The sequence below is a fragment of the Geotrypetes seraphini genome, chromosome 12 (genome assembly GCF_902459505.1).
Source record: "Geotrypetes seraphini chromosome 12, aGeoSer1.1, whole genome shotgun sequence".
Taxonomy (NCBI): domain Eukaryota; kingdom Metazoa; phylum Chordata; class Amphibia; order Gymnophiona; family Dermophiidae; genus Geotrypetes; species Geotrypetes seraphini.
The window spans coordinates 75,117,644-75,143,121 of NC_047095.1; the positions used below are offsets into that span (position 1 = coordinate 75,117,644).

Below are 25,478 nucleotides of genomic sequence, written 5' to 3' on the forward strand. Positions count from 1 at the left end.
ACATAAAATGGCGATTTGGGGATTTTAGAGGTGGGGCAGTGTAGGGCATGCAGGAAAACCACCCCAAAACCCCTTTTTATGACTCCCCCATCCAAATTGCTGATTTAGGCTGTCAACCCTTTACTCATGTACTTAATGAGAGAAACTGCAGGCAGAGCTGAAACAGCTCACAAGGAGATCCTGTGCCTCAGTGAACTTGGAAAACTGGATTTCAAGTCTGACCACCATAGCTGGAGACCTCCGCCACCCTTGGACACGTTGCGCAAATGCCTGGAGGAGGAATGCAGTCTGGTTCTGATCCCAGTCGTGCCTCCACGGAACCGCTCAGCCTGTGCTCCACTCACAAGCGGACGAACCTGGGGTGAGCAAGCTCCCAAGGGAATGGTCCCTGAGCCCTGATCTGAAGTGCAGGCTGTCCAGGAGGCTTGCTGCCAAGCAGGGAATCCCCCAGAAGCAGATGTTCTCCAACGTTCTGCGATCTCCCGCAGTCAAGGATGTCCCCGCAGGGAACCTCCATAGCATGAGGGCAAAAACCATGAATGAAAAATAATGAAATATCACGAGCAGAAAAGAGAAGCTCCTACAACCTGGCTTGTAGGAAAAAAGACTGGAGAGCAGAGGACCATGCTCAGTGATAAAGTATGAGGGGGAGGGGTAAAAGCCTCTGATGCTTGAGGCTTCCTACAAATCCTGGAGGGTGAAGGGAAATGACCCACTGGTTCCAGAATAAAGTGGGATTGTACAAGAATATCTGATATAACCCCCTCTTTTTCAAACATCAGACACCCCTTGTCCAGTTAAGAACCTTTGACCGTGTTCTCAGATAACTGTCTTTCCTTTCAACATACCCGAGACTTCTCTTCTAGCCGGGTCATCATGACAATGGTAGCAGTTCTCTGTTCCCACACCATTCTCCAGAAATCACTCAATGTTTCTGGCAGTGGTCCTTGAGTGGCGATGTATGCATTCTGCTTCCTGTATCCATCAATGTAGTTGGCATTGATGTAATCACTGCCAGGTACACCTGAAAAGACATAGGAGATTTGCAATGATTGTTGAACTTTAGTTCCTTCTGATGGCTTCTTATGGAAAGCTAGGAATTGTAGAGGAATACTATTCTATATGTAATGCACAAAAGAACATGTGCTCCCTTTAAGCCCAATTTTAAACTCACCTGTCAGTGAAACGGTTGACCCTCCGTATTCTTGGGGAATAGGTTCTATGATCCCCTCCTTCCACAGATACCAAAATCCGCAGATGCTCTTGGATCTTGGTTTCCTCCCTCCTCCTCTCCCCCTCCCCAACTCTATCAGGTTCCCTGCCCCCAGTGTACTTTCACATCATGTCTTTGGCCCTGCTACAGCCTGCACCGGGCTTCTCCTTCTGACAAACCTGGGCAGATCAGGTCAGAGGGATAGGCCCAGTGCATGCTGCAGCCTTTGAGCATGGCTGCTGTTGTTTCTGCAGGGGTCCAGCAGGGGCGAATACATGAAGCGAAGGTATCATGAGCAGGGAATCTGAAGAGTCGAAGTCAGGTCCACAACTGGATACGGAAAACTGACTGACTGTATGTGCTTTTTTTCCTGTACAAATCTAATTCCCTTTCACTGAGAGGGAAGACACAGGAAACTTTAGGATTCATTTTTAACTTTAAACAGGCAAAAGTACCTTTACAAAAATATTGTGCCTCAACTATAACTTCATAATAATCAGTAGGATTTTGTACAGATAAATGAGACTTGGGGCATGTATATAAAAGTGACCTTGGGGGGCACGTGATGCCGGGACGCTGAACGGACGTGCCTCTGGGTAGCTCTGAGCCTTGCCAGCAATTCTTTCTTTTAAATCTGCTCAGACCCGGCGGCGGCGCACTTCAATTTGGGGTCCTGCTAGCCTTTGCACTTCTGCGTTTAAACCCCGATTTTCCAGCCGCTGGGACCACATCGATGGCAACTAAGCCTGCCCGATCTGCGAAGGACAGACCGCTGGCCCAGGAAAGCAAGATGGCGGAGGCGCACGAGGCTCCTGTTTTCACGCTAGAAGCGGCCGCAGTCCCCGATCCCTAACGCTGGTCATGGAGGATAAACTGGCCACCATTCATACCTTCATGATTCCCAAGCTGGCAGACTTCAGAGAGCCGAGGACCGGATTGCTCAGCAAGAGGATACCGCAGCCAACGTTGAGGAGCGCATCCGAACCCTGGAGTCGGCCACTAAATCTATGGCAGACCGCCTTGAAGATCATGAGAACAGAGGATGGCGTAATAACCTTCGCTTTGTGGGGATCCCCAACTCCATCAGGGATGTCGACCTCCGTCAGTGGCTAGAGGCTGGCTTCCTAAGGCTGTTGCACTACCTGATCCTGTGGCACCCTTTTCCATTGAGCGCGCACACCGTTTGGGGACTCACCGTGATAAGGATCTGCAGCCCAGGCCGGTCATTGCCTGATTTCTTAACTATGCCCTAAAGGAGCGCATATTGGCCCAATACTGCCGGGGTAAAGATCTTAATTTACACGTGGAGGGTCACAAGGTGCTTATCTTCCAGGATTTCTCCCCTCAGGTTTCTTCGCGTCGTCGAACCATGGCGCCACACTGCAGTGAACTGTTTAAGCGCAACATTCGCTTTTCTCTCATGTACCCTGCTCGTGCCCGAGTGATCTACAATAACATCACTACATATTATAGCACGCCGGCTGAGCTGGAGGGGGTTCCTTAATACTCTACCTGCTATGGTTCCTGGGGACCGTCGTACACTCTGACTGCAATCCAACTCTGGTTTTCGGGTGAGTTGCTGGCATGCACCTATTGGGCGAGATTCTACTCTCTACAGCACCGTGGACAAAAGCCGTGGTGGTTGCCTTTTCATGTTGCCTTACGGTTCTCTCTGTATTTCCTTTGTGTGAAATTGGTGCGGACATGGGACCCTTTCTTTCTTTATAGCACCGCCATGACGATCCGGCCACGATTCCCCCTGTGATGCGGTTGTTCACATTGTTTGTGAAGCTATTTGTTTCTTATTTAGGCTTCTGCCGGGAGGTGACTTCTTTGTATCCTTTGCCCTTGCGATATGGGATCAGTGAGGACCTGCCATTTCGTGGCCGGCTGGCCTGTTAATTTTAATTTAATTCTTATATACCGCTAATAACCGTGAGGTTTCTAAGCGGTTTACAAAAATGATGCATTAAAAGATACAATAAACTGGCGAAGCCGAGGCAGCTCAGATCCAAGATGGCCGCGAGTGGCTGAATTTCGGAAGCGTTCATCAGAGGCTCGGTGGAAATCGAAATTTACCTTTAGTTTCAGCTTGGCTGAGTGACTGTTCTTCATACCGAAAAGGAGGGGGAGAAGTGCTGCAGGAGCCTCGCGGCGCTCTGGAAATCCCCCGACTATCACTATCGAGCAAATGCTGAATCGGCTTCAGAGGGAGATAACGGCATCAGGGAGTCGCCCGTTGGAACCGGCGACACAGAGTGACGTCGCTAAAGGGATCCCTGGGCTGGAGGTTACGCTCAGCCCTGATGCAAGAGATACTCCTCCCCAGCCACAGTGCACCAGCTCACCACGGGAACCAGACTTGTCCGGAGAGATAGGGTCTGCTATCCGGGAGGCTCTTTCATCGGTGAGTCTGGAGACAGATATCCCCCAGGACTTTTTGAGTCTAGGGAGAGATACAGAAGAGCTGGGAACACCGGAGAAGAGAGAGGAAAAACAAGACAAACAAACTACATCTTTGGAAGGTGAGAATGGTTCATTTATGGTAAAAAAAAAACCACTGAAATTACTATGGAGTCTCTATGGGACTTAGTAATAAAACTGGGAAATACTTTGACTCCACAAATTAGAGAAATGGAAAAGACGATATGTAAACAAGAACAAGAATTAAAAAAAATACAAGCAGATATGACTAACTAAAACAAAGTTGGAAAAAAATGAACTTGAAATAACGGAGGTTAAACAAATGCAAGAAACAGTGGTTAAAGATTGTGTGAATATTAGGCGGAAACTGGAAATGATTGAAAATGGCCAGCGAGCCAATAATTTAAGGTTCCTAAATTTCCCTAGGGTCTTATCTATGACACCTAGAGAAATGTTAAAGAAATACTTTTTGGAAGTTTTTTCAGTTTCTGAGGAATTAATTCCGCCCTTTTCCCAAGTATATTATTTGCCTGTCAGAAAAATGGGACAGCAACTGGGTAATCAAGATCAGCAGGAACCACAAATGGATATATCCACTTTATTGGAATCTTCTACAAAGGACTTGGTTACACTGTTGCTTTAGCACCAGATAAGAACTGGATTATGAAAATGTTCTTTAAAAATAGAACTAAAGAGTTCCTAGGACAAAAAGTACAGATTTTTCCAGATGTCACCAAAGAGACTCAAAAACGGAGAAGGCAGTTCCTATTGTTAAAACCAGGAGTGATTTCAGTGGGGGGAAAGTTTTTTCTTAGATTTCCCTGTAAATGCATTGTTCTTCATGGTGTAGATAAATATGTTTTCTTTGATCCAATGCACCTAACAAATTTTGTGGCTTTGAAACGTCTTGAGAAAGAAAGAACTGGAATAATAACTGACTCATGATTAGGAAACTCCCTCCGATTTCAGCCACCTTGATTTGCTTATTATTGTTATTTTCTTTTTAATTTGTAAGTCACTCTATTTTGAAAATCTTGGATTCAAACATTGGGGACTACAAATTGCTTAAGAGTAAGAGAATATGTTATATGTGCAGCGCTGAGGAGCCTCGGTTGGCCATTCTTCTTATTATTGTACTTTGGATACAATCTTACTGTACAAGATATAATGCTTGATAATTTTTTGTGTAAAATGATAAATAAAAAAAAAAAAGATACAATAAATAAAAATAAATAAGATAGGTACTTGGAAATTCCCTAACTGTCCCAAAGGCTCACAATCTAACTAAAGTACCTGAAGAAACAATTTATGAAAAGTAAAGATAAAAATATAAAGACAGAGTTAGAGATAGAGATAGAAATGAATATTCCAACAAGATGGCGGCCAGTTAGGTCATCTTCTGTGCTGTCTCCCTTGTCCTGCTTTTGTTTTTATTTTGCCTTTGATGATTTTTCTTTTAAATTTCTTTTTTGTTGGTTTTTTGTTCTGTCTCTGCTGTTTTCATTTGGGACTTTCAGTCTCATTGGTGTTTGCTTCTTTTGAGCTCACCTACCGATTTCCAGTTTGACAATTGCTCCGATTTGGCAGCTGAGGGAGCCGTTGCCTGATGCCTGAATGGTTCTATGGTGGCAGTTAAGAGTTGAAGAATTGGGTTCTGTTTCCTTTCGTGGTAGATGGGAGAGTTCTGGCTTTCGGCTCCTTGTGTTCATGTCCAGCCACTAGCAGAGAGGAGTGTGGGAGCACTGCTTTGGCCCCTCCCGAACCAGCATAGGACCAGCTCCGTTGAATTCAAGCTGCAACAACGGCGTGCTGAGGGCAGATGAAGGCGGGAGCCAGCCCACGCCGCCACGGAGGGACTACATCAGACCGGCATGCAGATCGGTCAAGCCAGCTCGACCTCCTCCCCGTTACCAGCAAGGAGATGAGATTAAATCTTTTTCTCCCTGTTAGGTCATGGAAGAGGCGGAGCGGTGATCGCACTCCTCTCCTGAGCGGGCTGGTGAAAAGATGTCAGCCCGCTGCTTGAAAGCAATCTTTTTTTTTTTTTCCCTGCTGGGTGGTGGGAGAGGCGGAGCAGTGCTCACACGCCACTCCTGAGCTGACACTCTTCAATATTAATATGAAGATCTACATGCGGTGAAACTGTGACCAGGTGCCCTGCTGGAGAGGGGCTCCCGATACTGCTGCTGGTCTCGGTGAGCCGTTAGCACCGCTTCTTTCAAAGTGTTCTCCCCTGCTGTTAGTGCTTGTGTGAGCTTCCATAAACATTGCCGGAGTAAGCCGGCATCTGGACAATACCTGCTTCATGTCACTGGCATGCCTTTGAAACCACTCGAGACTGGTTTCACCATTTTCATATTTTCATCATTATTTAGGCACCTTGTGTTCAGTGTTTGTTGTGCCACATGTTCTACATTTTTCCTTCTTTTATGTGGATGTTCCTGGTTCTTAGTGTGGGGCCCTAACCTGCTTGAGGCTTACATTTCAGGACGGGTTGTTTTTTGTTCTGGTGGGGCTCGGGGCTGCATTATAATTCTGTTTTCCTTTTTGAGGGGTTTGGGTTTGGCTGGGATTTCCCATGCTACATCAAGAATTGGGGTATGTTAGGGGGGAGGGGGGAGGATTGAATGCTTCGTATGTATGGAGTGATGTGCTTGGGTGTGTGTGTGGGCTCCTCTCTGGCAGAGGGTTTTCTGTGTTCAGGATATGGTTGTATCTTTGTTCTCCAAATGGCTGATGGGTGTGTTCTACTGGGTGGGATTTGGCTGGGACGTCCCACCCTATTGTTCCTTTTGGTGCATGTCTTGTTCATATACTATGATATTGTTTATATGTTATGACGCAATTGAATGTAAAATCACTTAATGTAGATGGGATTCACTCCCCCATTAAGCATACCAAAATATTAGTGTACCTCAAAAAGGAACATACGGATATTGCCTTCCTGCAAGAAACACATTTGACATCTATCTGTTGAACATTCCAAACTCCGCAGGGAGTGGGTGGGACAGGTAGCCTATGCTTCCTTCACAGCACGTAAATGTGGGGTGGCTATACTTATCCATAAAAATATTCCCTTTCACATTCATAGACAAATTGCAGATCTTAATGGGCGTTTCCTAGTGCTCACTGGGGACCTCTGGGGCCAACCCCTAGTATTGTGCAATGTATACGCTCCCAATCTCTACTCTCATGCTTTTTTCTCTACATTGGTGGGTCACCTGGCTCCGCTATCTCCCCTACCACTTATACTGGGTGGTGATTTCAATCTGGTAGCTCACCCCCAATGGGATAACAACCCCACCAAGCCTGTACCGAAGGGCCATTTCACTAGAGGGGTAAATTTTCTCATGAAAGAACTGGGCCTCTTTAGACACGTGGCACACTCTACATCCCAATGACCTCGATTTTTCTTTCTACTCTCATCCTCATTCAACTTACTCGCACATTGACTATATCTTAATCTCTACTTCTCTTTTCCCTCATTTGTCCGAAGTACTATTGCTGCTCCCATAGTCTCTGATCACGCTCTCTTGGGCCTAACTTTGCAATTTGGCTCCCAGTCGGGGAATAGAATCTGGAGAATGTTCCCCCATCTCTACACGGACGCTTCCTTTCATACTTATTTCCGTCAGAAATGGGACGATTTTGTACACACTAACTCGGAGGAGGACGTGGGCCCCGTCATTTACTGGGAAGCCGCTAAAGCAGTTATGCGGGGTCATATACTTGCTTATTCTGCCTCACTGAAAAAACGTAGAGATGGGGAACTTCTTTCTCTTTCGCAGGAACTCGCTACTATGCGGACCCTTCACATCTCACGACTTGATGACGCCACTAAGACAGCTATGGGTCTGCTTAAATCAAAAATTAATGCTTTATTAGATCAAAGAGCTAGTCATAACATCTACTGTTATAAATATAAACTGCATCGATGGGGAGACAGAATGGGTCGACTCCTTGCCAATTTGGTACGCCCCCATAAGACTAGACACATTATTACTTCCATTAGGGATTCTACAGGCGCCCTGCACTCCACCCATCGGGCCATTTCTCAACAGTTTGTGAACTTCTACAAGGCCTTATACGCTGCTCATCCATTTGATGATGCTGCAAGCGAGGACTTCTTTCGCTATCTTCCGCTTCCTCAATTGTCTGACCGCCAACGAGAATTTCTCAACGGACCTATTACCAGCGAGGAGATACAGCGAGCCATTAAAACCCTGAAATTGGCTAAGGCGCCAGGTCCCGACGGCTTAGGCCCGGAGTTTTATAAACTCTTAGATCCTATGGCTTTACTCCATCTGCAAGCCTATTTTACAGGACTGCGCACTGGTATTCCCCCGGGGGGCACGCACAATAGGGCTCATGTTATTATTCTTCCTAAACTGGGCCGTCCACTCAATGCGCTTGGTTCTTACCGGCCCATATCTCTCATGAATCAAGATCTTAAAATATTAGCAAGAATTCTCGTGTCGCGTCTTAACATCTACCTCCCCACCCTTATACACGAGGACCAGGTGGGCTTTGTGCCGGGTCATCATGCCTCCATGAACCTATTGAAGGCCCTTGCGGTGATGCAATCGCCGCATGTCGTCTCCGATAGGGCGCTTATTACCAGCTTGGATGTCGAGAAAGCTTTCGACATGGTCTCATGGCCCCATCTTTTTGGTACTTTGGAGCGTTTTGGCATACAGGACGATTATGTCGACTGGATCTCCATTTTATATCATAATCCCCATTCTCAATTGTTGGTGAACGGTGGGGTGTCTGACCCTTTCTCTCTGGGGAGGGGTACGCGACAGGGTTGCCCTCTTTCCCCGCTTCTTTTTCTCCTCTTCCTAGAGCCTCTGGCCATCCGTATTCGTCAAGATCCGGCCCTGGAGGGTCTTCATGTTGGTAGGCAGGAGTTCCGTATCAGTATGTTTGCTGATGACATGTTACTCTATGTTAACCATGCTGATCGGACGGTGCCCATCTTGATGGAGCTCATTAGGTCTTACGGCAAATTTTTGGGTCTAAAAATTAACTTTGTCAAGATGGAGGCACTTTTACTTGGTTCTCCCGCTACGGAATCTTGGTGCATGGGGCTTGGTGTGGGCATAGCGCCCGGGAAGCTGAAATATCTCGGTATTATGCTTTACCGGGATCCGAGTAAAATGTATGCTGCTAATATTACCGCCACTATCGGGAAAATTAAGACCTTATGTCTCAAATGGCGTTCGTTTCCCCTTTCTTTAATGGGCAGGGTGGCTCTGGTAAAAATGGTGTTATTTCCAAAACTGCTATACCCCCTGCAGACTATTCCAGCATGGATATCGCGTGCGGATGAGCGATCGTATCGGGCCATTATCCGCTCTTTTATCTGGGGAGGAAGGGTGGCCCGTATTAGCACTCTTAAATTGGCACAGAGCAAGGACCGGAGGGGCCTCGGTCTGCCAGACCTTCGTATCTATAACGTGGCTGCACTCTTGCATTGGATATATGAACATTTGGTATCATCAATACTCTCCTTCAGACTTGCTTGATGATTGCTGCTCTCCCTGGTACTTCGCGTCTGTCATTCACAGGTTTGGGGAGGGGAGGGGGGGCTTTGCTCTCAGTTATTTCCGTTCTTAGTTCCTCTTCGCAGACCTTGGCGTTGGTGGCGAAGGCTGCAGGGGCGGCTCCCCTCTGTATCTCCTTTTCTTTCCCTTCTCAATAACCCAGACTTTGCCCCGGGAATGGGTGGGTTAGCGGGACTGCAAGGGTGTTTGGGGCGAGATATTACACTGGGCAGGGCCCTATCTTTGGGCGGGGGCCAGTTTCCTTCTTTAGCGCAAGTGAGGGCATCCTGGAATCTCTCTCCTGCTCATACTTTCTCCTACCTCCAAATACATCACTATTATCATACGTTGGTATGCACACATGGGGACCGGTGGGAGTACGGTAAATTGGATCTGGTTTTCCTTTCCACCCCTACCCCGGGTAATAAAATTTCCACTTGGTATGGGGAAGGAAGAGCCAGCTTAGGGGAGGGGTGTTTGGCTCCTCTGGTGAGAGATTGGTCTTCCGAGCTGGGGCTTGACGTTACTATCCCTGATATTCATCTTCTCTTTCAGACACTCTTCCTTCATGTGAAGCCGGTTACTCTGCAAGAGACCCGGTTCAAATTGTTGCACAGGTTTTATATTACCCATGCACGGGGGCAGGTCATGGGGTTGTTGCCTGATGACATCTGTATCAAATGTAAAACTCAGAGGGGCACCTTCCTGCATTCCTTTTTTGAGTGTCCGCCTCTGACTTTCTGGGTCTCTGTGCGGTGATGTTTGAATGGATTGCTGTAGAGTGACATGCCTTGGAATACGACTGCGTTATTGCTGGGGGACGTCCAGGTGTTTCAACAACAGGGCCTGATTATGTCTTCCCAGAAATTCATTCTGCATGCAGTTCATGTGGGTAAAAAGCTTATTTTGAAACACTGGACCTCAGAGGATGCACCCTCCTACCACCTGTGGCATGCTTTGATGACACAGCAAGCCCGTTATGAGTTGGACATATACTCGTCTCGGCCACAGGAGCAATGGACAGCATACTGCCTCTTATGGCGGCAGTTTTTGTCCACTACCGCTTGATTGTATGTGTTTGTTCTTTTCAGTTTTGTTTTGTTTTTCCTGCTGCACTCAATGTACTGTCCCTTTTGTATATCTTTACCCATTTGGGGCTGGTAACGTCGCTCTGCAGAGAGAGAGAGCACGTGTGTGTGTGAGTGTGATTGTCTGTGTGAAGAGGTGTGTATGTATGTTGCGATGTATGGCTAATGCACTTATGGCATGAGAGTTGTATGCGTGTGTTGAATCGTTTGGGGATTCTGTTTGAGTTTTCACAAAACCGGACGGGGGCTGCTGGACAGGGGCATTCCTGACTTTCATTGTGATTTGTTGATTATTTTTGGGTCTTTTTGCTTGGGTTTCCTGTTATCCTGCTGGCTCCATTTCTTTGTTCATGTCTGATCCCATGCTTGTTTTAATGTACTTTACTGTACTGGGATTGTATTCACTGTTCAGTATGCCTTCTGTCTTAATAAAAATTATTTCATAAAAAAATTAAAAAAAAAGTGACCTTATTAGAGAATTTTGTTGCAGTCCCTGTGTATCAATCATTTGCACAGAAAGACAATCTTCATTCACTATCTTGTTTGTTTAATAATTTACATTAGTCTCAGATGATAAGAGCAAAGCACACACTGAAACTGTCAGGCAGAGGTAATTACAAGTTTTAGCTGCCCCTTCAGCAACTTTTCTTCCATCTGGCACTTTATACATTTGCTCCTGTCCATGCTGGCTGTAGTGACCTCCAGTGGCAGACTCAACAGACTGCCTCTGGGGTTTCTAGCAGCCATTTTGATAATGGAGAAGGCATGGGCAGAGTGAATGAGGATTGCTCCTGCCTTGACTAGCCTGAAGACCAGTGTTTCTCAACACGCGGTACACATACCCTTAGGGGTACGCAGCCTGGCTGCTGCGGAGGATATTCCCTGCCCATCAGTAGAAGCTGCAGCCGCCAGAGATCCCTGTCTGCCTGCCTCCCCCCCCCCGAAGCCACTGCCGGGGATCCCTCCCTCCCTCCTCCCGAATTGACCCAGTTAATTGATGGAGCTGCATTCGTTCCCTCTACCCCCCGCGAACTCCATGCAAGGACATGACTCACATGCTGCACATAAGTAGCTGACCTGGAAACCTCCTCTCTGATGTCAGAGTTGACATCAGAGGGAAGGTCTGTGGGCCAGCAACGTGCAGCGTGTGAATCACTGCTTGCGCCACCCCTGAACAGAGTTTGCTGGGGGAGGAGGGAGCGAGTGCGGCTCCAACAACCCCGGCTGTGGCTTCAGTGGGCAGGCAAGGATCCCCGGCATACAACTTAATTTTGGGACAAAAACTGGAAGGCAGGGAGGGAGAGGGGGGCATGAACTCGACACAGAAGAAAGGGAGGAAGGGGCAATAACTTGGGACATAGGAAGGAGGAAATAGAAAGGGAGAATTGTACCTGCTGCCTTCTTCTGTTTATTCACAGTGGCTCTCACTCATTGGAGTGCTGTCTTCTGTGCATATACGTTTTGACTTCATGACTTCCAAAAATACTATCCGCCATTGGTCTTTATTGACTCTATTAAAAGGCAAGGCTATATCTTTTTTCTATAATATTTTGAGAGATCATTCCTTCACTTTTTCATCTCAATCTATGAAACACTGGGATATTATACTCACCACTCCACTTTCTGACATTGATTGGAAACTCTTTTGGTCTTCAACAAACCGCCTGCTTTTATCTTCTAGAGTTTCACAGTCAATGTTCTTTATTATGTGGAATGCAGTATGGACCCCATTTCGCATGTGGAAAGCCAACTTAAAGCAAGACTCTGTTTGCTGGAACTGTTTGAAAGAGGAGGGAACTCTTGATCATATGTTTTTTCATTGTACTTTGGTCCGCTCCTTTTGGACTCAAATTTGGAACACCATACAATCTATCACTAACTGCTCGGAAGAGATCTCTATGGACATTATAATCCTTCGCTCTCAACATCCCTGTTTCGCACAATCAAACTGTCCTCCTAAGCTCATCAATACCATGTTTGTAACTGCTCTCATGCACATTCTGAAAATTTGGAAATCATCTTCACTACTAGACTATACTTTTTGGTGGAACTCTCTGTGTATGTATCATAGATTTGAATCCTATGCATATGAGAATAAAATTACACTCCGAACCTCCATGAATTTGAAGAGCAAAAAATCACCCTGGTCATTCTTGGATTCCTATGTACGCTCTGCTTCGTACACACTCCTGTCTTCCCTTCCTTTTCTTCTTTCTTTCCTTTCTCTTTTAATTTCTATTTCTGTTCTCCCTCATCTTTTTCTCATATAGTCTTCACAAGCAGTTCCAATACTTGGAGCTTTTCTTACTGCTATGGTCCTCTACAGTTAAATATATATTTGCAGATTCTTTATACACAAAGCTTTATTTTGTTTTTATGTATTTGAAATGCTCCCTGTATTTTTCAAAATACTCAATAAAAAGATGACAATGCAATAGCAAAAAAAAACAAAAAACCAGCATCTTCTCTACACTGCAGCCTGCCTTCTCGGACAACTTCCTGTTTCCACTAGGGCTGGCCGCAGTGGAGAGAAGATGCCGGTCCAGCAGCAGGGCGGCGCATTGCTTTTGCAAGAAGTTAAATGGAGAAACATGTTGAGCGAGCAGGCGAGGGGGGGGGTAGTAGTAGTAGATGCAGGCGAAGGGTCGTGGCAGAGTGGCACGCAGGCCAGTAGCAAGATGCCATCTCCAGCCTCACAAGATGTGGGGGGTTTACTCCCTACAGCAGGGGTGCCCACACTTTTTGGGCTTGCGAGCTACTTTTAAAATGACCAAGACAAAATGATCTACCAACAATAAAAACACAAAGCACACTGTACACTGAGAAAATGTTAATGATTCCTAACTTGGTTTTTTCTGTTACATAGAGCGCTATGGACCCCTGTTCGGTTACAAAAATTGGATAGCTAAGTCTAATAGATGTTGGCACTGTCATCTCGAAGCAGGGACTTTAGATCATTTATTATTCTATTGTCCATTTATTATGAATTTCTGGAAATCAATTTGGGACCAAATTCATTGTTTATTAGATAACACAGTGGCATTATCATATGATACTGTGCTATTTGGTATGGCAATGACAGCAAAAAGATCAGATTTCTATGAACAATAATAAATTATTACTCATAATGACTGGTGTTGCCATTCAACAAATTACGTATAATTGGAAGGATTGGAGTAGATTAAATTATAATTTTTGGTGGAATTCTTTATGTCCAGAGGAGCAGTGGGCAGGAGCGAGCTTTCCGCACTCCAGCCCTGCTGCGAACCCGGTCAGTCGGTCGCTGCCGTGGCTGCCCTGAGTTCTGGCTCAGTGGCTGAAGAAGCCAACACTCGAGGCAGCCACAGCAGCGACCGACTAACTGGGTTAGCAGCAGGGCAGGAGCGCGGAAAGCTCGCTCCTGCCGCTGCACCTCTGGACTACCAGGGATTCCAGCGGCAGAGGAGGTAGGATGGATAGGGCAGGGTGGGAAGCCTGGGAGGGAAGGGGGCTGTGAGCATGGAAAACCTTTCATACACTGAAAGATTGGAGAGACTGGGGCTCTTCTCCCTGGAAAAGCGGAGACTCAGAGGAGACATGATAGAGACCTACAAGATCATGAAGGGCATAGAGAGAGTAGAGAGGGACAGATTCTTCAAACTTTCGAATAATAAAAGAACAAGAGGGCATTCGGAAAAGTTGGAAGGAGACAGATTCAGAATGAATGCTAGGAAGTTTTTCTTTACCCAGCGTGTGGTGGACACCTGGAATGCACTTCCAGAGGACGTAATAGGACAGAGTACGGTACTGGAGTTCAAGAAAGGATTGGACAATTTCCTGCTGGGAAAAGGGATAGAGGGTATAGATAGGGGGCTACTGCGCAGGTCCTGGACCTGTTGGGCCGCCGCATGAGCGGACTGCTGGGCACGATGGACCTCGGGTCTGACCCAGTGGAGGCATTGCTTATGTTCTTATGAGCAGAGCCTGACAAGGGAGGGGGCACTGTACACGCACGTCAGTATCTATTTATTTTTTCTTAAAAATGTGTATTTAAAAAGGGGGCAAATATGGTTCATGGGAACCAGTAAACAAACAAACTTAGGAACACTCTTACTTCTTCTAATTCAACTTAAAAACATAATAGCCATACTGGGGTAGACTGATGGCCCATTTAGCCCAATATCCTGTTTCCAACAGTGACCAATTCAGGTTCTGGCAAAATCCCAAATAGTAGCAACATTCCAAGCTACAAATCCCAGGGACAGGAGTGGCGTTCTCCATTTCTATCTCAATCGCAGACTATGGACTGTTTCTCCAGAAACTTGTCTAAACCTTTCTTAAACTCAGATATGCTAACCGCTGTTACCACATTCTCTGGTAATGAGTTTCAAAGCTTAACTATCCATTCAATTAAAAATATATATTTCCTCCTGTTCATTTTACAGTACAGCCACTGCAACATAACATGAAATTCGTCACAGATGCAGCAATCCTCAAACTGTGGGTCCAGCAAGAAGACTATTGTAGAAGGTGGGGATGTGGGTATAAGAGATTTTTCGGTTATACTATGGTCATGGAATACATACCATCTATGGAGGTCAGAATGACACGAGAGTGGTCATAAGCAATCACGTTTGCATATCGATTCTTTGGCTTATTAACTTCCAGGTTAGAATTTTCCCAGGTGAACTGCTGTCCGGGGTCTATTGACTTGAGAGAAGAGAGACAAAAAATAAGCCAAGATAAATATGCTTCCTTCCCCCAAAAATTTGGTAGACAAAGATACTCAAGGAGGACAGCTTCTCCTACACAAATACCTACTACTGAATTAACTCAATCAAAATGTCCAGTAGAGGTAAAATCTCAAACACAAGTACTCAGGAGAAGATTATCTAATGTTTGTGGTAAAATACACCCCCCTTCTTCAGGAAGGCCAGCCAGAGGGATGCCTACTCCTTCCAGCTGGAAGGTCCACCTCTTCAAAATGGTGGGCCTTCCCCTTCCTGGTGCATCCTTTATTTTAAATCTTTATTTATTTTCTTATGTTACAACAAGTGTATCAAATAAACTCATTAGAAACTTGAATATACACACTTGATTAACTCACATATTAGCATCAAATTTAACATTTCTTTAGAAAATTAGTATTATATAAAGTTAAAATATTATGCAAGAAACCTAAATTTATATAATTCTTATTAAATATAATAATCCCCCACCCCTCCTTCCCTCCCAATTCAATAATACATAAAATCAACTTTATTGTGAATTCATTCAAATATTGATATATTATGTAATAATCAGAAATAAAATCCCACCCCATTCCCCTCTAATCAAATATCTTATCATGGGAAAAGTTAATCATTCATTACAAAAATCTGTTAACGGTCCCCAGACTTTTTGAAATTTACTCACATAACCTTTTTGCGTTGCAATGGTGAGTTCCATTTTGTACATATGACATACAGAATTCCACCAGAAATTGTAATTTAACCTGTCATATTTTTTCCAATTATATGTTATTTGTTGTATTGCTATTCCAGTTAAAATAAACAGAAGTTTGTTGTTACTTGATGAAATTTGACTTCTTGCTCTCATAGTTGTTCCAAATAAATTAGTATCATATGTCAATTCTACCGGATTTTCTAACATCCTATTGATTTGAGGCCAAATTGATTTCCAGAATGATAAGATAAATGGACAATAGAATAAAAGGTGATCTAATGTCCCGATTTCAATATGACAATGCCAGCATCTATTAGACTTAGAACTATCTATCTTTTGTAAACGAACAGGGGTCCAAAAAGCTCTATGCAGAAGAAAAAACCAAGTTTGTCTCATAGATGCTGACACCGTACATTTTAACCTCCAAGACCAAAGTCGTGGCCATTGAGATGCATTAATTTGATGCTTTATCTCAATGCTCCAAATGTCTCTAAGACCATTTTTTGGTTTTTTATTTACAAATCCGGATATTAATTTATACCACTGTGCGGCTTTATGATCCATTGAATCCATCTGGAAACATAAGAATTCCAAACTATGATAATTAGTAAGATTTTTCCATTCAGGGAACCCTTCCTGAATGGATTGCTTCAATTGCAACCATCTAAAATATTGTGATTTATTAAGATTAAATTTATGTTGCAATTGTGAAAACTCCAGCAACTTACCATTTTTATTACATCCTCCAAAATACGAATACCTGCTATCATCCAATGCTTCCAGATGATTTTAAAACCGCCAATTTTGATCCTGGGGTTTAACCAAATCGTTTGAGTTGTTGATTTACTTATTGGAATAGGAGTTAGATTACTTATATATCTTAAAGTTTTCCAGGTATCCATAAATATTTTATGTTCTTTATATAACCTTGGCATTTTGATACTAACTACATGATTAAGACGCAAGGGAAACATATGTCTCCATTCTAACCAGAACCAATCTGGAATATTATCAGTGGGCTCTGGGAGGATCCAATACATATCTTGACGTAAAATATAGGCTTGATGATACCTATAAAAGTTGGGAAAATTTACCCCACCCTCCACAATTGGCCTTTGCAACGACACTAAAGCAATTCTGGGATTTTTACCAAGCCAAATAAATTTTGTCAAAACCCTATTTAATTTTTTATAAAAAGATTCTTGAAAGAAAACTGGTATCATCCCCATTTGGTAACAAACTGCAGGCAAAATCATCATTTTAACAGTTTACATAGTAACATAGTAACATAGTAGATGACGGCAGATAAAGACCCGAAAGGTCCATCCAGTCTGCCCAACCTGATTCAATTTAATTTTTTTTTTTTTTTCTTCTTAGCTATTTCTGGGCGAGAATTCAAAGCTTTTCCCGGTACTGTGCTTGGGTTCCAACTGCCGAAATCTCTGTTAAGACTTACTCCAGCCCCTCTACACCCTCCCAGCCATTGAAGCCCTCCCCTGCCCATCCTCCTCCAAACGGCCATGCACAGACACAGACCGTACAAGTCTGCCCAGTAACTGGCCTAGTTCAATCTTTAATATTATTTTCTGATTCTAAATCTTCTGTGTTCATCCCACGCTTCTTTGAACTCAGTCACAGTTTTACTCTCCACCACCTCTCCCGGGAGCGCATTCCAGGCATCCACCACCCTCTCCGTAAAGTAGAATTTCCTAACATTGCCCCTGAATCTACCACCCCTCAACCTCAAATTATGTCCTCTGGTTTTACCATTTTCCTTTCTCTGGAAAAGATTTTGTTCTACGTTAATACCCTTTAAGTATTTGAACGTCTGAATCATATCTCCCCTGTCTCTCCTTTCCTCTAGGGTATACATATTCAGGGCTTCCAGTCTCTCCTCATATGTCTTCTGGTGCAAGCCTCCTATCATTTTCGTCGCCCTCCTCTGGACCGCCTCAAGTCTTCTTACGTCTTTCGCCAGATACGGTCTCCAAAACTGAACACAATACTCCAAGTGGGGCCTCACCAATGACCTGTACAGGGGCATCAACACCTTCTTTCTTCTACTGGCTACGCCTCTCTTTATACAGCCCAGAATCCTTCTGGCAGCAGCCACTGCCTTGTCACACTGTTTTTTCGCCTTTAGATCTTCGGACACTATCACCCCAAGGTCCCTCTCCCCGTCCGTGCATATCAGCTTCTCTCCTCCCAGCATATACGGTTCCTTCCTATTATTAATCCCCAAATGCATTACTCTGCATTTCTTTGCATTGAATTTTAGTTGCCAGGCATTAGACCATTCCTCTAACTTTTGCAGATCCTTTTTCATATTTTCCACTCCCTCTTCGGTGTCTACTCTGTTACAAATCTTGGTATCATCTGCAAAAAGGCACACTTTTCCTTCTAACCCTTCAGCAATGTCACTTACATACATATTGAACAGGATTGGCCCCAGCACCGAACCCTGAGGGACTCCACTAGTCACCTTTCCTTCCTTCGAGCGACTTCCATTAACCACCACCCTCTGGCGTCTGTCCGACAGCCAGTTTCTGACCCAGTTCACCACTTTGGGTCCTAACTTTAGCCCTTCAAGTTTGTTCAACAGCCTCCTATGAGGAACTGTATCAAAGGCTTTGCTGAAATCCAAATAAATTACATCTAGCATATGTCCTCGATCCAGCTCTCTGGTCACCCAATCAAAAAATTCAATCAGGTTCGTTTGGCACGATTTACCTTTTGTAAAGCCATGTTGCCTCGGATCCTGTAACCCATTAGATTCAAGGAAATACACTATCCTTTCTTTCAGCAACACTTCCATTATTTTTCCAACAACTGAAGTGAGGCTCACCGGCCTGTAGTTTCCTGCTTCATCCCTGTGACCACTTTTATGAATAGGGACCACATCCGCTCTCCTCCAATCCCCAGGAATCACTCCCGTCTCCAGAGATTTGTTGAACAAGTCTTTAATAGGACTCGCCAGAACCTCTCTGAGTTCCCTTAGTATCCTGGGATGGATCCCGTCTGGTCCCATCGCTTTGTCCACCTTCAGTTTTTCAAGTTGCTCATAAACACCCTCCTCCGTGAACGGCGCAGAATCTACTCCATTTTCTCGTGTAACTTTGCCGGACAATCTCGGTCCTTCTCCAGGATTTTCTTCTGTGAACACAGAACAGAAGTATTTGTTTAGCACATTTGCTTTCTCCTCATCACTCTCCACATATTTGTTCCCAGCATCTTTTAGCCTAGCAATTCCATTTTTTATCTTCCTCCTTTCACTAATATATCTGAAAAAATTTTTATCTCCCTTTTTTACATTTTTAGCCATTTGTTCTTCCGCCTGTGCCTTCGCCAAACGTATCTCTCTCTTGGCTTCTTTCAGTTTCACCCTGTAGTCCTTTCTGCTCTCCTCTTCTTGGGTTTTTTTATATTTCATGAACGCCAACTCTTTCGCCTTTATTTTCTCAGCCACTAGGTTGGAGAACCATATCGGCTTCCTTTTTCTTTTGTTTTTATTGATTTTCTTCACATAAAGGTCCGTAGCCATTTTTATCGCTCCTTTCAGCTTAGACCACTGTCTTTCCACTTCTCTTATGTCCTCCCATCCTAACAGCTCTTTCTTCAGGTACTTTCCCATTGCATTAAAGTCCGTACGTTTGAAATCTAGGACTTTAAGTATCGTGCGGCCGCTCTCCACTTTAGCCGTTATATCAAACCAAACCGTTTGATGATCGCTACTACCCAGGTGAGCACCCACTCGAACATTAGAGATACTCTCTCCATTTGTGAGGACCAGATCCAATATCGCTTTTTCCCTTGTGGGTTCCGTCACCATTTGTCTGAGCAGAGCCTCTTGAAAGGCATCCACAATCTCCCTACTTCTTTCCGATTCCGCAGACAGAACATTCCAGTCCGCATCCGGCAGGTTGAAATCTCCCAACAGCAGACAACAGTTTGTACTCTTCCCCACCAAGATAAATGCAAAGGATTCCATTGCTCACACATTTCTGTCACCTTTTGTAATATACGTTTTTCATTAATTTTCATTGTTTCATCCACTGTTTTTGTAATCCAAATTCCTAGATATTTAATAGCATCTTCCTTCCAAACAAAAGAGAATGCATCAAATAAACCTTTTGTACAATGTATATTTAATGGAAGAACTTCTGATTTATTCCAATTGATCTTATATCCTGAAAATTTTCCAAATTTCTCAATCAACTCAAGTAAACATGGAATGGTAGATTCTGGATTCCTCAAATACAATAGTATATCATCTGCATAAGCAGATACTTTATATTCTCTATCTGAATGTGGTATACCTTGTATCTCCTTCACTTGTTGGATAGCCAATAATAAGGGTTCCAAAACAATATCAAACAGCAAAGGAGACAAGGGACAACCTTGTCTAACTCCCCTCTGCAAATTAAAACTTTCTGAAAAAGTATCTAGCAGCAGGGGAACTATACAACGTTTGTATTATTTGTATGAATCCAGGACCTATACCAAACCACTCCAATGCCTGATACATAAAGGTCCATTCCACTCTATCAAAAGCCTTCTCTGCATCCAGAGAAACAGAAAAAGTAGGCTCTCTCATTTTCTTTGTCAAATATAACATATGGAATGCCAATCTGGTATTGTGAGATGAATGTCTTTGAGCAACGAATCCTGTTTGATGCATGTCTATAATATGAGGGAGAGCTTTAGCCAATCTTAACGCTAATATCTTTGCTAATAATTTACCATCTACATTTATTAAAGATATTGGCCTATAGTTTGAGACCAAAGTGGGATCTTTATTTGGCTTTGGCAAAACAATAGTTAAAGATTCTGCCATAGTGCCAGTAATAGAACCTTTATTGAGTTGATACTGATAAAGATTTAATAAATAAGGCAATAGGAAATTTTGAAATGATTTATAAAACTCCATTGTATATCCATCACCACCTGGAGCGGATCCAACTCTAAGGGATTTCAAAGCTGTTCCTAATTCTTTTAGTGATATTGGCTCTTCCAAGCTTCGTTTTACATGTTCAGGAATTTTAGGACCCTCTAACATTTTCAAAAATTCTAAACCATCTTTTTCTTTATCTAAATAAGTCTCGGAAGAATAAAGAGATTTATAAAACTTTAGGAATTGTTTTAAAATAGGCTCAATTTGTGTAAATGTTTCACCATTTTCATCTTTAATGGCAATTCATTTTGATTTTCTTTTTTTCACTTTAAGATAATTTGCCAATATTCTTCCCACCTTATTTGAGTTACCATAATACAATGCTTGTTGAGAAAATAAATCTTTCCTAATCAACTTAGATGAAATCTCATTATATTTGCCCTTAACCTTTAACAATTCCTGTTGAATAGAATATTCCCATTTTTCTATAAGTTTTGATTCTAAAAATTTAATCTCTTTCTCTAAGTTTAAAAATTGTTTTTTAACCTATTTTTTAAGATAAGCAGAATATGAAATCATTTGTCCTCTCATTGATGCCTTAAAAGCATCCCATAATACTTCCATAGAGATTTCGTCCTTATCATTCAATTGAAAATAATCTTTCATTTTTGTTTGAAGATTTTCACAAAATATTGGATCAGCAAGCAATGTATTATCAAACTTCCAAATTGGTCTATTAGTATTTTGATCTGTAATCTTAATTTCAATCCATACCCCACCATGATCAGATAAAATGATTGGATCAATGGCAGCTTGTGTCACTTGATGTATCAAATGATTTGAAATAAAAATATAATCTATTCTTGAGAAAGAGTTATGAACATGAGAACAGAAAGAAAATTCCCGTCCATCAAAATGAAGTATTCGCCAAATATCTTTCAAATCGCAAGATTATACAAAATTATCTAATCCCAAAGATTTCATAAATCTTCTTGGGTTTTTATCCAATAGAGGATCCATAACAGCATTGAAATCTCCAGCTACTACTAGATTCGAAGTAGCCAGTGGCAAAATCAGTTGTTGAAGAGTCTTAAAAAATTCATTTTGGTTCGAATTAGGGGCGTATACATTAAACAACGTCATGGTAGTATTTCCCATGCACATTTCCACATTTACCCATCTGCCTTGAGTATCCGACGCCTTTAATTTGAATGAAGCAGAGCATTTTTTTATTCACTAAAATAGCAACACCTGCTTTTTTCCCTATAGCTGGAGAAAAGAAACAATGCTTGACCCAACCTCCTTCCAGCTTATTAGATTCAATATTTGAAAGGTGGGTCTCTTGTATAAAGCATATATCCGCATTTTGCCTCTTTAAAAATAATAATGCTTTTTTCCTTTTTATCATGTGATTCAGATCATTAACATTCAAAGATAAAATTTTAAGATCCATTTATATTTTTATAATACATAATAAAAAAAAAGGGTTTTGCTTGATTCAGAAAAACAGTTTAATTGATATATTGGAATAATTTACTGGTAGTAATTAAAGTTAAATTCAGTAATAGCTTGTGGGAGTTATTTTATACCTAACCTCAATCTGCATATCCAAGTTTTCGTATTTAATTGGAGGTGGGTGGGAGGGGTGGGGGGAGAGATATAATGGGGGGATGGGTGAGGGTGGGGATATTATAAATTATTTTGTGTATTGGGAAAATTTACTAGTAAGAATTATTTATTGTTTAATTTTCCTGATGCATCCTGAAAGGCTCAACAAAAATAACTATAAAATATGCCAGAATAGTGGACTAAATTGGGAAAACAAGGAGAGAGAGAACAACTAAAAAAAAAACACAAAAGAAACCCCCACAGAACCTTAATTGAATATCAGATTCCAGTGAAAACCCTAGAGAAAACCAGGCTTTCAACCTAAATTTAAACTTAATACACAAAGGCACCAAAAGTAGGGCCAAAGAACACCATGAACAATGGTGCCTGTTTCAAAAGGATCCTTCTTCCCCTATACAAAAGCAACTGTGAGAGTTGAAGTCAAAGTGCAAATGCAAGAGCCACAACAGCAGATTTCTCCCCGTATCTGTTGCTGGCCTGCCACCAGAATGCTGTATTTTTCATTCTATAGGACGCACCCAACCATAGGATGCACCCCCCAGTAGAGGAAGAAAACCCAAGAAAAAAAAATTTGGTTCAGAATATTTTTTTTTCTTGGTTCTTCCTCCTCTACACGTAGGTGCGTCTGGTGGTCTGGTGCTGGGAAATCCGCAGCCCACAGCCTGCACATAGAAGTCTTGTGGTCTGGTGCTGAGAAGCAGCAGCAGCAAATACACCTCCCCCCCACTCCAGGTACCTGTTTTAACAGGTGGTGGTCCAGTGCGGTCTCCTGCTGGATGGCTGCTTTTCTCCTTGAAGAGCGGCACACAACACAGGAGTTCGAACTTTGCGCTTCCTACCTGATCCCATGCTGCTCCATGATTGGCTGACCACTGCCCATTAAAAAAAAGATACCTGGGGGGAGATGTATTTGTTCCATAAGACACACCCACTTTCCACCCCCTTTTTGGGGGTGGAAAAAGTATGTCTTATGGAGCGAAAAATACGGTAACTTGGCCTTTCATTTCCAGTTAGGGCACTGCTACCTTGCTAGTCCAGGGAAAAACATCCTGATAAAATTAGTCAAAGCAGTTTCACTAGGGTTAACTTTAGCACTAGGTTGCAGGAAGAACCTCGATGGCGTCTGAATTTGGTTTCTAGTGATAGATTTTCTTCTGGCTTCATATATAATACAGACATAGTTTTAGTTTGCTTAAACAAAGTGGCATTGTCTCAGAGATGAACAGAGATTAAAGTGAGACAAAAAAGAGAAGATGCTCTGGCATTTCTAAAATTACATTGGTTGCTTTTTGAAGCAAGGGTTCTGTTTAAATTTGCATGTATATGCTTCAAATAGATATTTGGATTCAAGTTTCAAGTTTATTGATTTTTAATATACCGACCATCAACGAGTATCTAGCTGGTTTACAATAAAATACTAAAATAGAGATAAAAAGAAAAAAAAATAGTACTTAAATGAAACATCTAAGGAAAGAAAGGGAGGTGGACATTAAGGACATCGACAAGACAGACTTGTTTTCCTAATAAGGAAAAATTTCTTTATAGAAGGAATGAAGAGTAGGTTCTGATCGATTGATCTGAGAGTTTGTGTCTCCGATTTACCCTTCTACTCATTTTAACCTAAACAGATCTACGAGGAATACTTGAAATTTAATTTTTTTTACCTATCCCAAGATAAAATCATGCCTTTACAAGACATACCTGGACAGGACACTTGCATTTCAAGTGGGTAAATTACAAAAATGGCTGGGTGAATGTTTTCATCAAGCCAAATCTTTTTCTTATTGTTCCTTTTGGAAACTATTGAAGACCAATCATTTTAATAAATTTATTACTTAAATAAGAAGGTGTGATTATGAATTTTACTATACAACTGTTTAGTTAGAAATAGTGAATTCTTGGAGACATAAGAGAATGGTCGGGTGACTGAACTGCTCCGTGAAAAAGGCTTAATTAATTAAAATATAGCTACAAAAGAATATTTGAAATTATTTCAAAAGAAGAGTATTAGCAGCATAATGGCATCGGGTAAGCTGACAAACTAACTCAGCGGGAGGAAATAATAAAAGGTCAAAAATGGAGTCGTTAGCCCCCTCTAAAGTTCCGTTGCCAACGGATGACTCAGAGGACATTGATATCGTTAAGGAGCTTCGGCAAATTAAGGAAATAGTTTTACAAAATGCAAAAAATATCCAGGAGGTTAAAGAAGAGCTGGCAGGTCTTAAATTAAGTTTGAAGGTAGTGGATGTCAAAGTGGAGCAATTAGACAAGCGAGTGGAAAAAACGGAAACGGAAATAGCTCAATGCAAAAGAGACTGTAAAGAAATAGAAATATTAAAGAGGGATCTTGAGGATTGTTCCAATCGCGAAAGAAGAAATAATTTAAGGCTGATTGGGGTCCCGGAAGAGATAGAAAAAATAATCCCATTGCCTTTCTTGAGCAGTTTATACCGAAAATTCTACCTCTTACAGTTAAATTTCCTTTGGAAATAGAAAGGGCGCACAGGGTCCAGACTAAAAGATTTGACAATCAAAAGGGACCGCGTCATTTAATCTGTAAGCTGCTCCGTTATCAGCATGTTGAGGAAATTATTAGACTGGCAAAAGAAAATAAGACCTTGAAGTGCCAGGATTCAAAAATATACATAATGCCAGATTTTGCAAAGGCAACGGCTTATAAAAGGAAAAAATTACTTGAATTGAGACCACAGCTTAGAGCGATTGGAGCAAGGTACGGTTTAATGTACCCAGCAATTATGAGGGTCACTTTTGCAAATAAAACTTTAAACTTTGATGATCCATTGAAATTAAAAGAATTCTTAGAGCAATGTGAACAGCCTATGACTACATGAACTGAGACTGTATTTTTACAGACGGATTGGAGTAGGAAATATTTTGTTTGAGAGGTGGGGTTTTTTTCCCTCCCTTCCTTTGCTTTTCTTTTTGTTTTAGCTGGTTTTGGATATAGGTTATTTTGTGGGGATTTACTCTTTGGGAGATACAGTTTGAATTTGAACTGATTTGAATAGCTGATGGAACTGATTGGAAGGATGTGGATGCAAAAATTCTATGATTACATCATTTCACATGCTATGATTCTCAGAGGATATTGATGCAAATGAACATTCTGAAGTCTCTGCTTGATGTAACTATAAAAGTTAAATATAAACTAAGAGTTACTGGCTCTAATTCCTGAACTTAGGCTCCCTACAGCAGTCAGGGTAGTCTTAATTAACATTTCCAGCCCTTTATCTGGTATAAGA

General features: G+C 42.4%; 1 protein-coding gene across 1 annotated transcript in view; it reads right to left on the bottom strand.

Annotated features, from left to right (window-relative positions):
• Positions 1-25,478, bottom strand: part of PTPRF (protein tyrosine phosphatase receptor type F) — a 953,410-nt gene that overhangs the window by 142,959 nt on the left and 784,973 nt on the right. The window contains exons 23-24 of the mRNA XM_033915537.1: positions 14,837-14,960; positions 849-1,024 (exon numbers count right to left, since the gene is read on the bottom strand). Coding sequence (XP_033771428.1) covers positions 849-1,024; positions 14,837-14,960 — 300 coding nt within the window. The remainder of the gene's footprint in view (positions 1-848; positions 1,025-14,836; positions 14,961-25,478) is intronic.